Source organism: Hemiscyllium ocellatum, chromosome 18, assembly GCF_020745735.1.
Source record: "Hemiscyllium ocellatum isolate sHemOce1 chromosome 18, sHemOce1.pat.X.cur, whole genome shotgun sequence".
Lineage (NCBI taxonomy): Eukaryota > Metazoa > Chordata > Chondrichthyes > Orectolobiformes > Hemiscylliidae > Hemiscyllium > Hemiscyllium ocellatum.
In genome coordinates this window covers 8,592,356-8,610,160 of record NC_083418.1, presented here as the reverse complement: position 1 = coordinate 8,610,160, position 17,805 = coordinate 8,592,356, and the positions used below count along the sequence as shown (strand labels likewise).

The following is a 17,805-nucleotide window of genomic DNA, read 5'->3' as shown; positions in this document are numbered from 1 at the left end:
CAAGGGTGACAGTTGTTCAAGAAAACAGCTCACCATCACCTTTTTTCAAGGGCAACTATGGATGGGTAACAAATGCTGAGCACTCTGGCATTGTGTAAAAAGACAAGAGAGTGAGCTCTGGATTAACTCAGACACATGGTGGGGGTGAGGGGTAGTGAAAGGGAGGAGGAGAGAATGTAATGGAGATAAAGAGGAAGAGTGTGAGAGTGGTGTGAAAGGGAGGGAGCAGGAGGTTGAGAGAGAAAGAATGTGAGCGAGAGGGTGAGGATAAAAAAGTGAGGTAGAGGAGAGAGAGGGGTGAGAGGTAAAAGGGTAAAGGGTGCAGAGGCTGCAGGATGGGGAATGAGAGGTTGGCACAGGGTAAGTGGGCAGAAAAGTCAGTACGGAAGAGGCATCAGTAAGAAATGAAAGGGGAAGGAGACAGAGATAGCTCGAGATATTTATCCGGACATTAGAATAACAACTTTGGATGTGGATGAGAGAGCTGCTGCATGACAGAGTGACCACAGATTTTCTCACATCGAGGGGAAAAATGCCTGGTTCAGAAGCTTGGAATGAGATGGAGCTTGAATTTTCCGACTGGCATTTCCATGTTGGCTTTCAGAAATCCAGACACAATTCACTGAAACTTGTGTAAGGGTGAACTGATGATGCGTAGAGTGCAGATAGGGCGGGTGGAGACATGCAGCTGGTACTGGATGGGCGGACATACACAGTACAGATAAGGGAGGTGGATTTCTGTTGCTTGGACGGGGTTTGGTGGATGCATGTCATCAGAACAGGGCGGCTGAATACATATCACCAGGATAGGGCAGGTGGATATACTGAGCTGGGATGGGACTGGTGGGTACATGCTGAGTGGATGTACAGAGCTGGGATGGCTCTGGTGGGTACATGCTGAGTGGATATATAGAGCTGGGATGGGACTGGTGGGTACATGCTGAGTAGATATACAGAGCTAGGATGGGACTGGTGGGTACATGCTGAGTGGATGTACAGAGCTGGGATGGAACTGGTGGGTACATGCTGAGTGGATATACTGAGCTGGGATGGGACTGGTGGGTACATGCTGCTGGGATGAGGCAGGTGGATAATCGTAGCAAGGATAGGGCTGGTAGATACATGCAGCTGGGTGTGGCATGGGATACAAGCTGGTGGAAACAGATTCAAGGTAGAACTGGTGGACACACACACAGCTAGGGTGGGGCATGTGGATACATAGAGTCCGAATTGGACTGATGGATCTACAGCCAGGAATGGTGGCTACCCATGCTGCCGGGATAGAGCAGGTGGAGACATGCTGCCAGGATCAGGATGGTGGCAGAGTTGGGCTGGGTCAGTTGGATACACACCTGGGATGGGTCAGCTAGATCCACACAGCCAAGATGGAATTGATGGATACAAGCAGCCATGATGGATTAAATCGATGTGCACAGCCAGGATGGGGCAGGTTGGTGCACAAAGCTGGGATGGATCTTTTGGAGCCCCGCTCACCATCTTCAGAAGGCTAGTGGAGAAATATTTGAAGAAGAAATATTTGTTGGTATCTGAAGGGAGAGTGATGGAATAGGCACGAACAAAATTTCTCTGCAAGGGAGCTGGCACACATTTGACGGGCTGCACTGTTCAATGATTGGGCAATGAAGGTTGAAGCACAAATTACGCCATGCAAACCATAGAGTGAGGTTGAAGTGGAAGGGGATGATGCCAACAGGAAGAAATAGATGAGAAGCCTAGTTGTCGGCCTGATATTGACATTAGATTGAATTTCTTGACCAGTATCTTGGTTCAGGCTGATCTTGTGTTTTTGCTTCACCCTTCCAGTTGCCGGTCTGTTTGTCGCAGATTTAATCAACTCTGCAGTCATGACCCCTTGTGGAAGAGGCTCTGTGAGAAGTACTGGTTGCTGACAGCGTAAGTGCTGGGGCCAAAGGCTGAAAGAGATAGGGAGGTCATGTTGGGGGTGGTTTCCCTGTTTACTAGTAACTGCTCTTTGAGTTGTGCACTTCACTAGAGTCATACAGCACGGAACCAGGTCCAACCTGTCCATGCTAACCTAATCCGAGTTTGTCCCATTTGCCTGCGTTTGGTCCATTACCTTTCCTATTCATGTACCTGTCCAAATATTGTAAGTTTTTAAATGTTGTAGTTGTACCTGCCTCTACCACTTCCTCTGGTATCTAATACACAGACTTCTGTGTAAGGAGGTTGACCCCAAGGTCCCTTTTAAATCTTTACCCCTCTCACATTAAACATATCCTGTCTAATTTTGGACTCCCCTACACTTGGAAAAAGACGTTAACCAAACCCAAATCTGCTCTTCCAACTCTGCCCTGCATCTCTCTATTCTTCCAACTCTGTCCTGTACCTCTGATCTTCAGCATCTGCAGTCCTCACTTTCTCCCCAGGAAATCACGGGATATGGAAAAAGTGGATACGGAGAATGACGAATCTTGATCTAATTGACTGATGGAGTGGACAGGAGAAGTCCATCAGCCCACTTTTTTTCCGATTTCTTATGGTCTTATGATGGAGGAATTCAAAATCACGTGTCATTCTCTCAAATCTGCTCCCATTAACAAATTGGTTGAGAGCCAGATGTCACCAGTTTGAGGAAAAGCCACCAGTGACTGATGGAAAAGTTCTTTAAAGTGAGCACTTAAAACCAGGAAGTTCACAAAGTGGCAGAAGTAGGTTCAACTGTGACTCTCATAAGCAAAGTGAATCATTATCAAAGAGAATAAAATTTCAGGGCTATTGGGCAAAACTGGTTCAAGTGATTCCTCAAGTGTAGAAAAGGCCCTTTGGCCCATCAAGTCTGCCCTGACGTAACTACTATTAAAGGCGCACTAATTTCAATTTCCTGCACTTGTCCCATATCCTTGAATGTTATGATATTTGAAGTGCTCATCTAAATAGAATACAGAATCTTATCATAGAATCCCTCCAGTGTGGAAATGGGCCAGTTGGCCCAACAAGTCCACACCGACCCTCCGAAGAATAACCCATCTAGACCCATTCCCTAACCCTATTACTCTACATGTTCCCCTGACTATTGCACCTAACTTATACATCCCCGAACTCTGTGGGCAATTTAGCATGGCCAATCCACCTAACCTGCACATGGATTGTGTGAGGAAATTGGAGCACCCGGAGAAAACCCACACAGAGGCAAGGAGAATGTGCAAACTCCACACACACACACAGTCACCTGAGGCTGGAACCGAATGTGGGTCCCTGGCGCTGTGAGGCTGCAGTACTAACCACTGAGTTACCTTGTCGTATTTTTTAAAAGTTGTAAGGTTTCCTGTCACCATTATTTTCCCAGGCAGTGCATTCCAGATTCCCACCACTCACTCTCAGAATCTCCTGCCCTTTACCCTAAATCTATGCCCTTTCGTAATTTAACCCTTCAGTCAAGGTGAACAGTTGCTCTCTCTTCAGGAGAAAGTGTGGACTGTTCCGTGATCTCATTCATCACATTCCAGATGATGGGCTTTTGCCCGAATGTCAGTGCTCCTGCACCTTGGATGCAGCGTGATCTCTTGTCCTTTTCAACTCTGCCACTATTCACCCTGTCCATACCCCTCATGATCTTATACACCTCAATCAAGCTCCCCCTCTGTCTTTGCTGCTCTGGATAAAACAATCTAAACCTTTCTCGTCTCTCCTTATAGCTCCGTTTCTCCCGATGAAGCTCCTCTGTACTCCCTTCAATGCTATCACATCTAGGAAGTGAGGTGACCACATTTGCACATGGTACTCCAGTTGCGGCCTGCCCAATGCTCCGTACAATTCCAACATTACCTGCTTGCTGTTATACTCTGCAATGACTGATGAAAGCAGGTGCCCCATATGCCTTGTTAATTATCCTGTTGACGTGCTTCTGCTGACTTCAGAGATCAATTGCCCCAAGATCCCGGTGTTCCTCTAAGCTAGCCAGTGTCCCGCCATTCTTTAAATAGTCTTTCACCTTATTTCTTCTTCCAAAGTGCATTTCCTCGCACTTACCAGGGTTAAGTACCCTCTGCCACTGGTCTGGCCATCTGACCGACATATCTGTATCTTCCTCTAACCTACTGCCATCTTCACTTTTAATCACTCTGTAAATCTTGGTATCATCTGCAAATTTTCTGAACATTCCCGCCACATTCTCTGTATATCTGTATATCACATACTATATTATTTGTGTGCACAATAAACATTAACGGTCCCAGTACTGATCCTTCTGGTACCCCACTGGACCCTGGCCTCCAGTCACTCCAATAGTCTTCAGCACTTTGTAACATATTACCAATTCAGTTTCTGATCCATCTTGGTAAGTTTCCTGAATTCTATGTACTTTAACTTTCTCAGACAGTCTCCCATATGGGACCTTGTCAAAAGCTTTGCTAAAATCCATATTAACTACATCAACTAAACGTCTCGTTACATTTTCAAAAAATTCTCTCATATTTGCTGGCATGACCTCCCTTTGACAAAGCCATGCTGACTATCCCTGAATAACCTATGCCTTTCCTAGTGGATATTAATTCCCTCCTCTAGAATTTTTTCCTTTATTTTCCTTACCACTGACATGTGACTCACTGGTCTGTAATTTCCTGGTTGACCTCTATTGCCCTTCGTAAAAAGTGCAACAACATTAGCTATCCTCCAGTTGTCTTGACACTTCCCCCATGGCCAGAGCCCCTGCACTTTTGTGCCTTGCCTCCTATAGCAGCCTGGGATACAATTCCTCTGGGCCAGGGTATTGATCAGTTTTTAAACCCGAAACAGCCTACAATGTCTCTCTTCCTGTGTCAAACTTTTCAAGCTACTCTCAGTTCCTTTTCCTGAATTCCGTACCTACATTTTCCTTTTCCAGAGTGAAGACCGAAGAGAAGTATTCATTCAACACCTTTAAAATATCCAGTGGCTTCACATGTATATTGTCCCCTTAACCTTTAATAGGCCCTAATCTTCCCTGGTTAACCTATTCCCTTTTATGTATCGCTAAAATATCTTAGGATTCCCTTTAATCCTGTTCGCAAATACTTTTTCCATGCCCCCTTTTGCTCTTCTAATTGCTCTATTAAGTTCCCTCTGGTACTTTCTGTATTTGTTGAGTTCTACAGCTGAATTGCTCTCTTTTGACATGCTCAAAGCCATGAGCATGTTATGGTTGTTATTACTAAAATGCTTCCCCACTGCCACATCGAACACTTAGCTGACTTCTTTCTCCAGAGCCAGATCCATCCATCCATCCATCCATCCATCCCTTGTAGGGCCTTCTATGTATTGATACAAAAAAAACTCTCCGAAATACATTTCAAGAAATCCACCCCTTTAAACCTTTAACACTGTAGCAATCTCAATTTATGTTGGAAAAGTTGAAATCCCTTAGAATAAATACCCAGTTGTGACTCTTAGATGACTTAACTGTCTATATATTTGCTCCTCTATTTCCCGCTGACTCTTTGGGGACCTATAACACACACTCAGGAAAGTAACTGCCTCCTTAACATTCATAAGTTATAATTGTAAAGTCTTATTTGAGGACCGTTCCAAGATATCTCTCCTTTATGCAATAATTCACTCCTACACCATTACCCTTTCTACACCCTCTTCTGCATTGCCCAAATCTCCTTTGATCTGAGTGTTAAGTTGCCAGTCCAGCCCTTCCCTCAATCATGTCTCAGTGATGGCAACAATATCATATTTCCATGTGTCAGTCCACACCATTAACTCATCAAGCTTACCCATTAAATCCCTAGCATTGAAGGAAAGAATATCCAGCCTTGTTTTACTTTCTTGACAGTCAATGTAGCTGAACTAACTCTGACTTGCAGAGTTGTTCTGCAGAGAGTTTGCTTAGATGTGACAGAATACATGTCAGTTTGCTGTCCTGTCAGCAGACATCCTATAATTGTCTATCTCTGCAGCTTGTGTTTGTGCAAATGTGCATGTGCAAGCATGTGTGCTTGGGAGTCAGTGTATGCTTGTGCAAGTGTGTACTAAATGTTTGTAACAGGGGATAAGAGTGTTTTGTGTATGCGTGAGCTTTTCTTGTCTATTGCGTATCCGCATGGCTAAAAGTTTGGTTCACTGAATATGTATCACTCACATCTTCTTGATGGTTTTTTGCCAGGGAGGATAAAATGCAGCGGAATGTATGTTGGATGGAGCTTTTCCGCCAGTTCTACTGTGACTTGGGTCGCTACATTGATCACTACAGCCATTTGAAAAAGGCCTGGCAGGATTTGAAAGAATACCTGGGGTGGAGATGTCCTCGCATGATTACCTCTTTGAATGGTAACTGTAACAGACTGGCCATTTATACTATAGAGTAGCAAGATAGGAATAAGGTGAAATGGTAACGAGAATGGGCTGGTCAGCGAGAGGAGGCTGGTGTAGTGATCTCAAGGAATGAGCTGCAGACTCAGCTCGACTTCATTGATATCTGTCCATGTGTGAAGTCAACAATACACCTTTGTATACCTCACTGGGTTACAGAGAATGAGATGTTCGATGTATTAGTGAGGGCAGTGGGAGAAGAGCAGAGAGTGGAGGCAGGATTTCAGAGGGTCAAATGAGTGAGGAGCTGAGATGAGATGGGATGGTGAATTGAGGAAGATGGAAAGAGAACTGGTCTGGTCTCCTGGACTGTTATCTATTTTATTAGTGTGCTTCCCATGTAATGTTTATGTATTAGTGTCTTGTTTGTGTTTTGTCTGCGTACTAACAGCTGTTATTTGTGTGTTGTCTGTATCTTACTGCACTGTTTGTTTGTGTGTGTATTGCTGTGCCATTTGTGTATTGTCTGTATTATAGAATCATAGAACCCCGCAGTGCAGAAAGAGTTTGTTCAGCCCATGGTGTCTGCACTAACCCTGTGAAGACCATCCCGCTCCGACCTACCCTATTCCTGTAATCCTGGAATTAGAATGGCTCTCCCACCTGGCCTGCTCGTCCTTGAACATTATGGGCAGTTTAGTATGGCCAACCTGCCTAATCTACACATCTTTGGACTGAGTGTGGAAACTGGAGCATGGGGAGAATGTTCAAAATCTGGACAATCACCCTAGGCCGGAACCACACCTAGGTTCCTGGCATTCTGAGGCAGCAGTGCTAACCATGATGCCATTTAACCACGTTTACTGACTATTTCTGTATTGTCTGTATATATGTTACTGTGCTATTTACGTAGAGTCTGTTTTATTGCTGTTTGCATATTATTATTTTACTGTCTGTATACTACTGCACTATTTGTGCATTGTATGTTACGACACTTTGTGTATTATCTGTGTATTTTTCGGTTTGTATATGAATGACTGTCTCTGTATATTGTTGAGTACAGTTGATTTATCATTTGTGTATGACTATTATTGTATATGTTATTGCTATAGTTGATTTATTTTCTACTCTTGGTTGTATATTGTATGCACTTGTATGTGATTTTTTTGGAGATTGTGTACTATTGAATATTGTGATATATTCTCATTGTATGAAAAGCTGAACTAGTTTCTGACGCCTGGCCTCCTCCTTTGCAGTGGGTTTGACTGAAGAAGAGCTGGATGCCGTCGAACGGCGAATTCAGTTCAAGCTCCCCAATGATTATCGCTGTTCCCTTCGCATTCATAATGGGCAGCGACTGGTCGTCCCTGGGTAAGATACAACTGAGTTGCGAGTACATTGAGTTGTACTCAGTTTTGTAGATGCTTTGTGGAAGGTTGCATTCTTAGCTTTTTGCTATATATACTGAGGGTATTGTCCTCTGGTGTATATACAGATAGTCATGTATCTGTGTATACAGAAGGTTTCTCAGTTCCTCACTGAGTTCCACAATGGATGTACAGAGATTCATGCTCTCGGTTCCCTGCTGTCCGTACGGAAGGTCGCATTCTCAGTTCCTCGCTGTCCGTACGGAAGGTCGCGTTCTCGGTTCCTTGCTGTCCGTACGGAAGGTCGCGTTCTCGGTTCCTCGCTGTCCATACGGAAGGTCGCGTTCTCGGTTCCTTGCTGTCCGTACGGAAGGTCGTGTTCTAGCTTCCTTGCTGTCCATACGGAAGGTTGCGTTCTCGGTTCCTCGCTGTGTGTACAACTGAAATGGGGTTGGCTGTCAGCCATTGGCTTGGGGATTCTTTCTGCCCTCTCTGGAACTGGAAAATTTGTCTGATTTTGTTCTTAGTTTCTTGCCTTCTGGAGGTTTTCTCTGTTTGTACATGCATCTTTGAAGCTTGCGTATGTGGCACTCATAAAAATGAAACCTCCTTGCTTATAATGGTGGCATGGTTTCTGTATCATAAAGAAATCCATTCCGAGCAGTTTGATTACTCGAATGAATATCAATCCATATTCTTCAAATCTGCCCTGGAGATTATTGTGCCAGCCCCTATTCTGCAAAACCAAATAACCGGGCTTCAACTCCTTTGCACAAGTTGCAAGCAGGGCTGCACTGAATGGATTCCTTCCTATCTTGACCCTAACGTTTGTCACCTTGTCCAGCGTCTTATCATCTTCATCTGTGCTTCCCTCCTGCATTGTCTGCCAATTCAATCTATCCAGATTCTGGAGATCACCTCTTCCCTGTTCACCACAATCCCTTGACTCCCCAAACTCCATCTGGCCATCCTGAAGATTCCCTGCTGTTTCCTTACCTGAGCTGCTGCGTGGTCCTCATCCACCTCCAGCCTCTTGCTTCTGACTGAGCTCGTTGTCAGCAAGGCACTTGGTGATTTTTTTTTCCCAAATCAAACTCCTGGAAATCTGAAGTAGCAAAAATAATTCCTGTATTCTCAGCAGGTCGGACAGTATCTGTGGAAGGAAAGTATTCACATTTGTGGCACTTATTACTGGTCCAATTTCGGAGGTGGGTGGCTCCCAGCCACTGGATTGGGGATTCTTCCTGCCCTCTCTGGAACTGGAAAATCTCACTCATTTTGTTCTCAATTTCTTCTTGGGTTTAACCAGGGACAAAAGGAAAGCTGAAATTGTAATGGAGTTGGTCTGTCTTTAACTCATCCCTTCCATTCCTCAACTGCTGCACCTCCGTTTTCCAATAATGGCTTGTCAACTAACATTCATTGCAAACCCACTAACTCGCACAGAGCCCTTGGCGACGTTTCCTTCCATCCAGCTCTCTGGAAAGACTCTGTGCCATTCTCTCAGTTTCGATTTGTCCCATTTTTGCTTGCAATCCTTCCTCTTCCCACTCACAAACTTTTGATTGTTTCTCCTTGGTCCTCATCTTCTGCCTCACCTGCCTTAACATCTAAATGAGCACCTGCTAAGTTAATGCTGTAAGTTCAAATCCCTCCTTGATAAATGAAATTTGAATTCCTTTGATTAATCTGGGATTGAAACTAGTCTAATGTTGACTAGAAAACCATTCTCATAAAATGTCACTATTGTCCTTTTGGGAAGGAAATCTGCTGTCCTTACTAGTCATGCCTTTGTGTGACTTCAGACCCATAGCCATGTGACTGACTGATTCTGAACTGACCTGTGAGAGCTTAGAAATGAGCAAGTTGTGCCAAGCCAATAGTGTCCACACTCCTGAACAAATTATGACAGCTCATCATCCTAATTCATGAACCACAGTAAACATTTCATTATCAGTCATCTTTGAGACAGGATGTGTGCCAGTCGATCAGTATTCTGGATAATCAAGAGACCTACATTAATAAATGTAAAAACACAGACTAACTGTATAATGCAGTTGGTCATAATGCAGGGGGGATATACATCATTGTTTTACTTAATTTACAGCATTAATCACTTAAATAATAATGCAGTTTTGCCTTAAGTAAAAGTTAACAGCAGAGAGCCTTCTCACCCACACCCTTGACTGACTAATTGGACATCAAGGAGAAATTGACTTGAAATTGAATCAATAGTTGATATTTCATGTGACCATTCAATTGAACAGCAAATATAGTTACATTGAGGTAAATACATTTTAATAAATAATAATAATTGGACAGAATAATACTGTAAAGCTCATGGTATTTGAGGTTGATAATTTTTGCCAGTTTATCAAGGATGCTAGTTCATAACGGTGCCAGTTAAAATAAAGTTTGTTGTGTTACTCTCTCCAGCCTTTATAGGTGATATGTCACAGTCAGGTGTCTGATGTATTTTAGTTCTGTGTTCAGGACTGAAGGCAAACTGATGCTCTCTCCTCCGCTCCCTCTTTTCCCCTCACCCAACCCTCTACACATGACAGGCTGATGGGCAGCATGGCGCTTTCTAGTCACTACCGCTCTGAGGATCTCTTGGACATTGAGACGGCCGCTGGGGGTTTCCAGCTGCGCAAAGGTTTGAAACACTGCCTCCCGCTGACGTTCTGCATTCACACTGGGCTCAGCCAGTATATGGCGCTGGACGAGGTGGAAGGCCGCAAACGAAGTGACATCTTCTACCACTGTGCGGTAAGCACGACTGTGATGCCAGGTGAATATTTCTCCACCACCTTGCAGCTGCTACAAAGGGCTATACAATCAGTGACATATCGATGAACTAGGAACAGGCCACCAGGACTACTTCATCATGCAATGTGATCATGGTTGATCTGTTTGTGTTCTATATTCCGCATTCCTGTCCACTCCCAATAATCTTTAATTTCCCTCGCAAATAAGAATCTGGTCACTTCTGTTAAAAATAAGGTTAAAAATCACACAACACCAGGTTATGGTCCAACAGATTTATTTAGAAGTTCAAACTCCTTTGTCACCAGCTACCCGACGAAGGAGCAGTGCTCTGGAAGCTTTTACTTCCAAATAAACCTGTTTAATATAACCTGGTGTTGTGTGATTTTTTTTTAAAACTGTGTCCATCCATGTCCAGCACCTCCACATCATGGTTAACAATAAGCAAAGACATACTTGTGTGTGGAGACACGGGATGTAAGAATATTCTAAATGAAACTTTAGGTTGCTGTTCACTAACGAGGGGACAATATGGGGAAAGAAATTAGGGAGAAGACAGGAGGAAGTAGCAGAGATGCTTGCATAAATTTTCAATTCCTCTCTGGCCACAGGAGTGATGCCAGAGGACTAGAGGACAGCCAGTGAGATACAGATATTCAAGAAGGAAGCAAGGGATAAATCAGGAAATTACAGGCCAGTCAGTCTAGTCTTGGTGATGGAGTAACTATTGAAAGCAATTCTGAGCAGCAGAATGAATCTGCATTTGGAGAGGAAGGGATTAATCTGGAACATTTAGCATGGTTTTTGTGAGGGGAAGTGACGTCTTACCAACTTGACTGCATGTTTTGAAGAGATAACCAATTATGTAGATAAGCAAAATGCTTTTAATGACATGAACTTGGACTTCAGCAAGGTTTTAAGTCCCGCATGGGAGATTGGTAGCAAAAGTAAGAGTCTGTAGGATCTAAGGGAATTTGGCAAATTGATTGCATAACTTGCTGACTGACAGAAAACAGAACGTGACGGTTGTAACAAAGAGGAAAAGGGTTAAACCCCTCTGATAATGAAACCGAAACACCAGCCCTAATCCGTTACGCAGACGTAGAAGTTCCCTTCTAACATTCAAACCCGAAACACCCAGAGAAGCTTGCCTTACTTCTCATAATCTGTTAAGAGTAGTTAAATGACAGGAATCCCTGATCTCCTCTTTATAAGTAACAACTTATTTATTTAACCCTAACAGTGAACAAGCTAACAGAGTTACTATCAAACCAAACAATTCCGCCCCCCCCCCCCAACTACTAACCATTCCCTTATTGAACTAAATTCTATTCTAATGCTGGTTCAATAAACACAAGTCCAACTTATCTAAATCCAAGTAATAAGAAAGCAATAAATTAAAACTTAGTCTTGCAAAGCTCACACAGATTGTGTCTTCTGGAATGCTCTGCCTTTTCCTTTAGTCTCTACAGCCTTGCTTCTGCTGATCCTGCTGGCAGGGATTGTTCCTGAGGCATTTCTTCTAATTCCTTCCTATCCATGTACTTTCCAAATGCCTTTTAAATGTTATTAATGTACCCACTGTAACTACTTATGGCAGCTTATTCCATGTGCATACCACTCTCTATGTAAAAAAAAAAGTTGTCCCTCAGGTTCCCTTGTATTCTTTCCCCTCTAACCTTAAGCTGTTGCCCTCTAGTTCTCCATTCCCCAACCCTGAAAAATAGACTGAGTTCATTCAACCTACCCATGCCCCTCATAATCTGAAACACCTCTATAAGGTCCCCCCCTCAGTCTCCTATGTTGTAAAGAAAAAAACCCTAGCTTGTCCAACCCCTTCCACAACTCAGACCCCTGAGTCCTAGCAGCATTCTTGTAAATTTCTTCTACACTCCTTCCAGTTTAATAACATCCTTCCAAGGCAAGGTGACCAAAAATGAACACAATACTCCAAGTCAGTCTCACCAAAGTCCTGTAAAACTGTAACATCATTTCCCAACTTCTATACTCAGTGGCCTGACTGATGAAAGCCAGTGTGCCAAAAGCTATCTTCACTGCCCTGTCTTTCAGAGAACCGTGCACCTGACACTCCAAGGTCCCTCTGTTCCACTCCACTTGAATGTAGGAGGATTGATCATCAGTTCATTGATGATGCAAAATTGATTTGGCGGTAAATGGTGAGCAAGATAACCTTAGATTACAGGAATCATAGAATCCCTATGGTGTGGAAACAGGCCCTCGGCCCAACGGGTCCACACTAACCCTCTGAAGAGTAACCCACCCAGACTTGTTCACCTTAACCATAATTTACCCCTGACTAAAACGTCTAACCTACACATCCCTGAATACTATAGACAATTTAGCACATCCAATGTACCTAACCTGCACATCTTTGGATTGTGAGAGGAAATTCACGCATAGACAGAATGTGCAAACTCCACACAGACAGTCACCCAAAGTTGGAATTGAACCTGTGTCCCTGGCACTGTGAGGTAGCAGTGGTAATCACCGAGCCACTGTGCTGGATATAGACGGGCTGGTCAGATGGGCTAATTAATGGCAAATAGAATCCAATCCAATAAATGTGACATGATAACACTTGGACAGGACAAACAAGGGAAGAGAAACAGTAGGATACTGGGAAGCACTGAAGATCAAAAGATGTACACATGCTTCAGTCTGTTAAGGTAGATGAAATGATTAAGTAGGTATATTTATTAGTTGAGGCATCAGTTTGAAGAGCAGGGATATTATGCTGGAACTGTACAAAACATTAACTGGATCATAGCTAAGATGCTGTATTCAGTTCTGGAATTGAGTAGGAATGTGCTACCACTGGAGAGTGTGTAGAAGAGACTTACCAGGATGTTATGTACACTGAGCAACCATTTTGCAGACCATCCACGTTTTGTCAACAGAATTGACCCGAGCTTCTAGTTGCCTCCTCTTTAATACACCACTGTATTCCCTGGCCAAAATTTCTGTTTCGGGCTTGCTGCAGTAAGGCTCAGAGCAAACTGGAATAACAGCATTTCATTTTCTGTTTAGGGACCTGCAGCCATCAGATCTCAATATCAAGTTCAATAGTTTTAGAACCACCTTTTATATCCATGATATGGGCTGTTTTCAGCATAGCCAACGTGTTTTGACCTACTTATTTTCTTGATACTATTCATCCCTTTGTCTGCTTAACTGTCATTCTCTCTCTATCTCTGTCTCTCTCGCTCTGGGTTCCATCTCTGCCCAACTCCTCACTGCTTCCCGTGAACAGCAACACCCCCCCCCCCCCACCGCCCCAACCCCACAAACACCTTGTCTTCAGCAAATATACCATCTTTTCCTGTTACTATTGGTTCTGAAGAAGATTCACTGAACCTGAAATGTGAACTCTGCTTTCTCTGCCAGACCTGCTGGGTTTTTCCAGTAGTTTCTGTTTAATCAGGATCTTGTTCTGACACGGTGGTGAACCCTCCTGCTAGTTAAATCAAACACCTAGAAAAGCTCACCTCGCCTCATAATCTGTTAAAATGAGTGACAGAGAACTCCCAAATTTCATTTGTTTAAGAAAATAATATCAATTTATTCCTTAACTTTAAAAGTGAACATTAAACAACAGCTATTCACAACTCTAAGACCCTCTTTCTCTGAAACAGCTTGTTATCTGCCTCCAACTCTATAACAAAAACCCAACTAAGTCTGAGTTTAATTATCCTGAGGCATAATTTAAACTGGTTAAATTCAAATTGTTGTCAAAACAGCAATCAACTCAGGTATGTATTTCACAGCCAAATGTTACATATTTTCAAATTTCCAGTGCACTCTGAAACTGCTAGCTAGTCATATGACAGATGCTTGTAAGCTCTCAGGTGCTTGTAATGCAGAACAGCATTCACTCTCTTAAATGTACAGGGCACACTTTCAACTTCATATCACCTGTCCATTTAAGAAAAAAAGAAACATCATAATGAAACGATTGGTTCATTTTTGTTTTCTAATTCTTAACTCCATTACAATGAAATACACAGAACATTAATCTAAGTTCATATTAATTTCTACACACACACACACACACACACACACACACACACACACACACACACACACACACACACACACAAACAACATTGATCTGTTCAACCTTATCTATACTTTATCCTTAGAACGTGGAACATCCTTAAAATCCACGATAATGCATCTGCTATTACATTTTTATGACCGACATGTAAAATTTGTAAATTAAAAGTCTGTAACATAAGACTCCAACTAAATAGTCTTACATTCTTGTCCTTAAATCGTTCCAAGAATATAAGAGGATTGTGGTCTGTGTACACAACTGTCTCTGACACATTGTCACATAAACATTAAAATGTTGTGAGGCCAGTACCAAACTCAATAATTTCTTTTCAGTGGTAGAGAATTTTATCTGGTGGATGTTGAATTTCTTTCAAAAGTAACCACTTGGCCATTCAATTCCATCATCATCTTCCAGTAGCAGTCCAGTTGAAAAATTTCAAAAAAACTTTGTGTAGCTAAAACTGGTGCAGGGGATAATACTGCTTTTAAAATGTCAAATGCCTCCAGGCATTGTTCTGTCCACCAAAACTTTGTGTTTGATTAGACTTACAGTGTGGAAACAGGCCCTCCGGCCCAACAAGTCCACACCGACCCGCCGAAGCGCAACCCACCCATACCCCTACATTTACCCCTTACCTAACACTACGGGCAATTTAGCATGGCCAATTCACCTGAGCCGCACATCTTTGGACTGTGGGAGGAAACCGGAGCACCCGGAGGAAACCCACGCAGACACGGGGAGAACGTGCAAACTCCACACAGTCAGTCGCCTGAGTCGGGAATTGAACCCGGGTCTACAGGCGCTGTGAGGCAGCAGTGCTAACCACTGTGCCACCGTGCCGCCCACTCTTCAGTAAAGCTGTTAGCGGTGCCACTATGCTGCTAAAGCTGGGAACAAACCTGCAGTAGAATCTGCTTAGTCCCAAAAATCGGAGCATCTCTTTCTTCGAGGTTTATCATGGAAATTCCTTAATGGCCTTCACCTTGGTATTCCTTGGGGTAAATCTTCCATGTCCTTCGCCAATTCTGTTTCTTTTAAGTTTATTACCAGTTTTGCGCTTATTAATTGTTCAAAGAGCTCTGCCAGTTGTACCATGTGATCTTTCCATGACTTACTAAAAATCACTATCATCCAAATAAACTGCATCGTTTGTTAACCCAGCCATAACTGTTCATGAGTCTTTGGGATAGAACAAAGAACAAAGAAAATTTACAGCATAAGAACAGGCCCTTCGGCCTTCCAAGCTTGTGCCAGTCCAAATCCAGTGTCTAGACCTATCACCCAATTCCTAAGGATCTGTATCCCTCTGCTCCTCACCTATTCATGCATCTGTCCAGACACAACTTAAATTAATCTACAGTGCCAGCCTCTACTACCTCTGCTAGCAACGTGTTCCAGGCACCTACCACCCTCTGTATAAAGTACTTTCCACGTTTATCCCCTTTTCTGTGTGTATCCCCCTAAATGTGGCAGGTGCGTTCTTCATTCCAGAAGCATCACTTTGAATTGATATAGCCCATTTGGGGTTTCAAACACAGAAATGTCTTTTGCATTCTCTGATAAAAGTACCTGCTAATAACCACGCAGTAAGTCCACCTTTTTGGTGTAACTGGCTTGCCCAAATTTCTCTATACAGTCCTCCAATCTTGGTATTGGGTATGAGTCTGATATTGTTACGGCATTGACCTTCTGGTAGTCCAAAATCGTTGAGTCCCGCCAGGTTTGGGAACAAACATGATTGTCTAACTCCACTCACTCTGGCTTGGTTCGATAATATCGTCATTGAGTATCGCATCCACTTCCTTCTGGACCTTGTGGCCTTGGAAGGATGATGTCTGTAGGGGTGTTGTTTATCAGAACAGCATTCCCTACTTCCACCTTGTGCACAATAGCATTAGTCCTCCCCATCTTATTCCTGCATATGTCCCCTTACTGCTGCAACAAACCTTTCAACTGGGTTCTTTGCTCCTGAGACAGATGGCTCACTAACATTTCCCACTCCTCAAGGACTTCCTCTTGTTTGATGTATCTTGAGGCACACCAAATTCCACAACATCTGAATTTGATTCCTCACTCTGCAGGGCAGTAACTAACATCTGTTTCTCCAGTTCCCTGTGTCTGTTATAGTAAGGTTTCAACATATTCACATAACATATCTGATCGTGTTTCTCCTATCCAGCATCTTTACCAGATAGTTCATCTGATTCAACTTTTTTTCAATTTGATAGGGACCATTAAATCTGGCTTTGAAGTGATCTCCAACTACTGCTAACGATACTAATACATCATCCCCATAGGAAAATGTCCGAATTTTAGAGGTTTTTTTCTGCCACCTTCTTCATTCTCTGCTGCTTTGCCCCCCTCAGGTGCTGTTGAGATCCATAATTCAAGTGTGAGATTTTGGACAGGATTTTGGTCTTGTCAATTTCTCTTTAATTAATTTCAAAGGTTTTCTCACTTCATTTCCAAATATTAACTGAAAGGGAGTAAACTGAGTAGATTCATTTGGGGCATCTCTAAATTCTCTTTCTTCTCGCTCTCTTTGCTCAGCTAAGAACCTTCTCTCTTTTTTTCCCTCTCTTTCTCTCTCTCTCTCTCTCCCCCCCTCCCCTTTTCTTCTTCTCTCTTTCTCTCTCCTTTTCTCTTTCGCTCTCTTGCTCATGTAATTTAACCAACCAGAAGTAACCGAAATTAAACAAATTTTCTCACCTATGTTTGTAAAGATCTAGGACACTAATCGGCAAGTGTTTAAATCTGCTGGGATATTTCATACCCTAAATCAGTTCAAATCTCAGACCGGATCTATCTAAACCTGTCCAAATCTCGGACCCAAGCCTCCAAACTGTTATGACATGGCGGTGAGCCCTGATGCTAACTCAACCAAACACCCAGAAAAGTTTACCTAATCTTGTAATCTGTTGAAATATGAGTGACAGAGAACTCCCAAATTCCATTTGTTAAAGAAAATATTATCAATTTATTTCTTAACTCTAAAAGTTAAAATTAAACACCAACTATTCATAACTCTAAGCCCTCATTTCACTTAACTGTTTGTTATCTGCCTCCAACTCTATAACAATATATTGCTCCAATAAAAACCTGTATTAAAATTACATCAATGTAATTTCAAAACCACACAATGACTGTCATTATCAGTGTCTGTCTTCTTTCGGCTAAAGACCTCCCTGAATGATCATCTGTCCTTTACTGCGAATATTTTTCACCTGAGAAAAGTACCTTTGATAGAGAGTGTTTTTGAATGGCAATCTTTTGCGATGGCAGTTACTCTATTGATGACAGTTGCCTTTTTTACACCCTGAACAT

At 42.8% G+C, this 17,805-nt stretch overlaps 1 protein-coding gene across 1 annotated transcript in view; it reads left to right on the top strand.

The window, feature by feature from the left end:
* The window catches only part of fbxo3 (F-box protein 3), a 53,268-nt gene that overhangs the window by 1,006 nt on the left and 34,457 nt on the right, over positions 1-17,805 (top strand). Inside the window, exons 2-5 of the mRNA XM_060838677.1 lie at positions 1,825-1,914; positions 6,128-6,291; positions 7,530-7,644; positions 10,205-10,409. Coding sequence (XP_060694660.1) covers positions 1,825-1,914; positions 6,128-6,291; positions 7,530-7,644; positions 10,205-10,409 — 574 coding nt within the window. The remainder of the gene's footprint in view (positions 1-1,824; positions 1,915-6,127; positions 6,292-7,529; positions 7,645-10,204; positions 10,410-17,805) is intronic.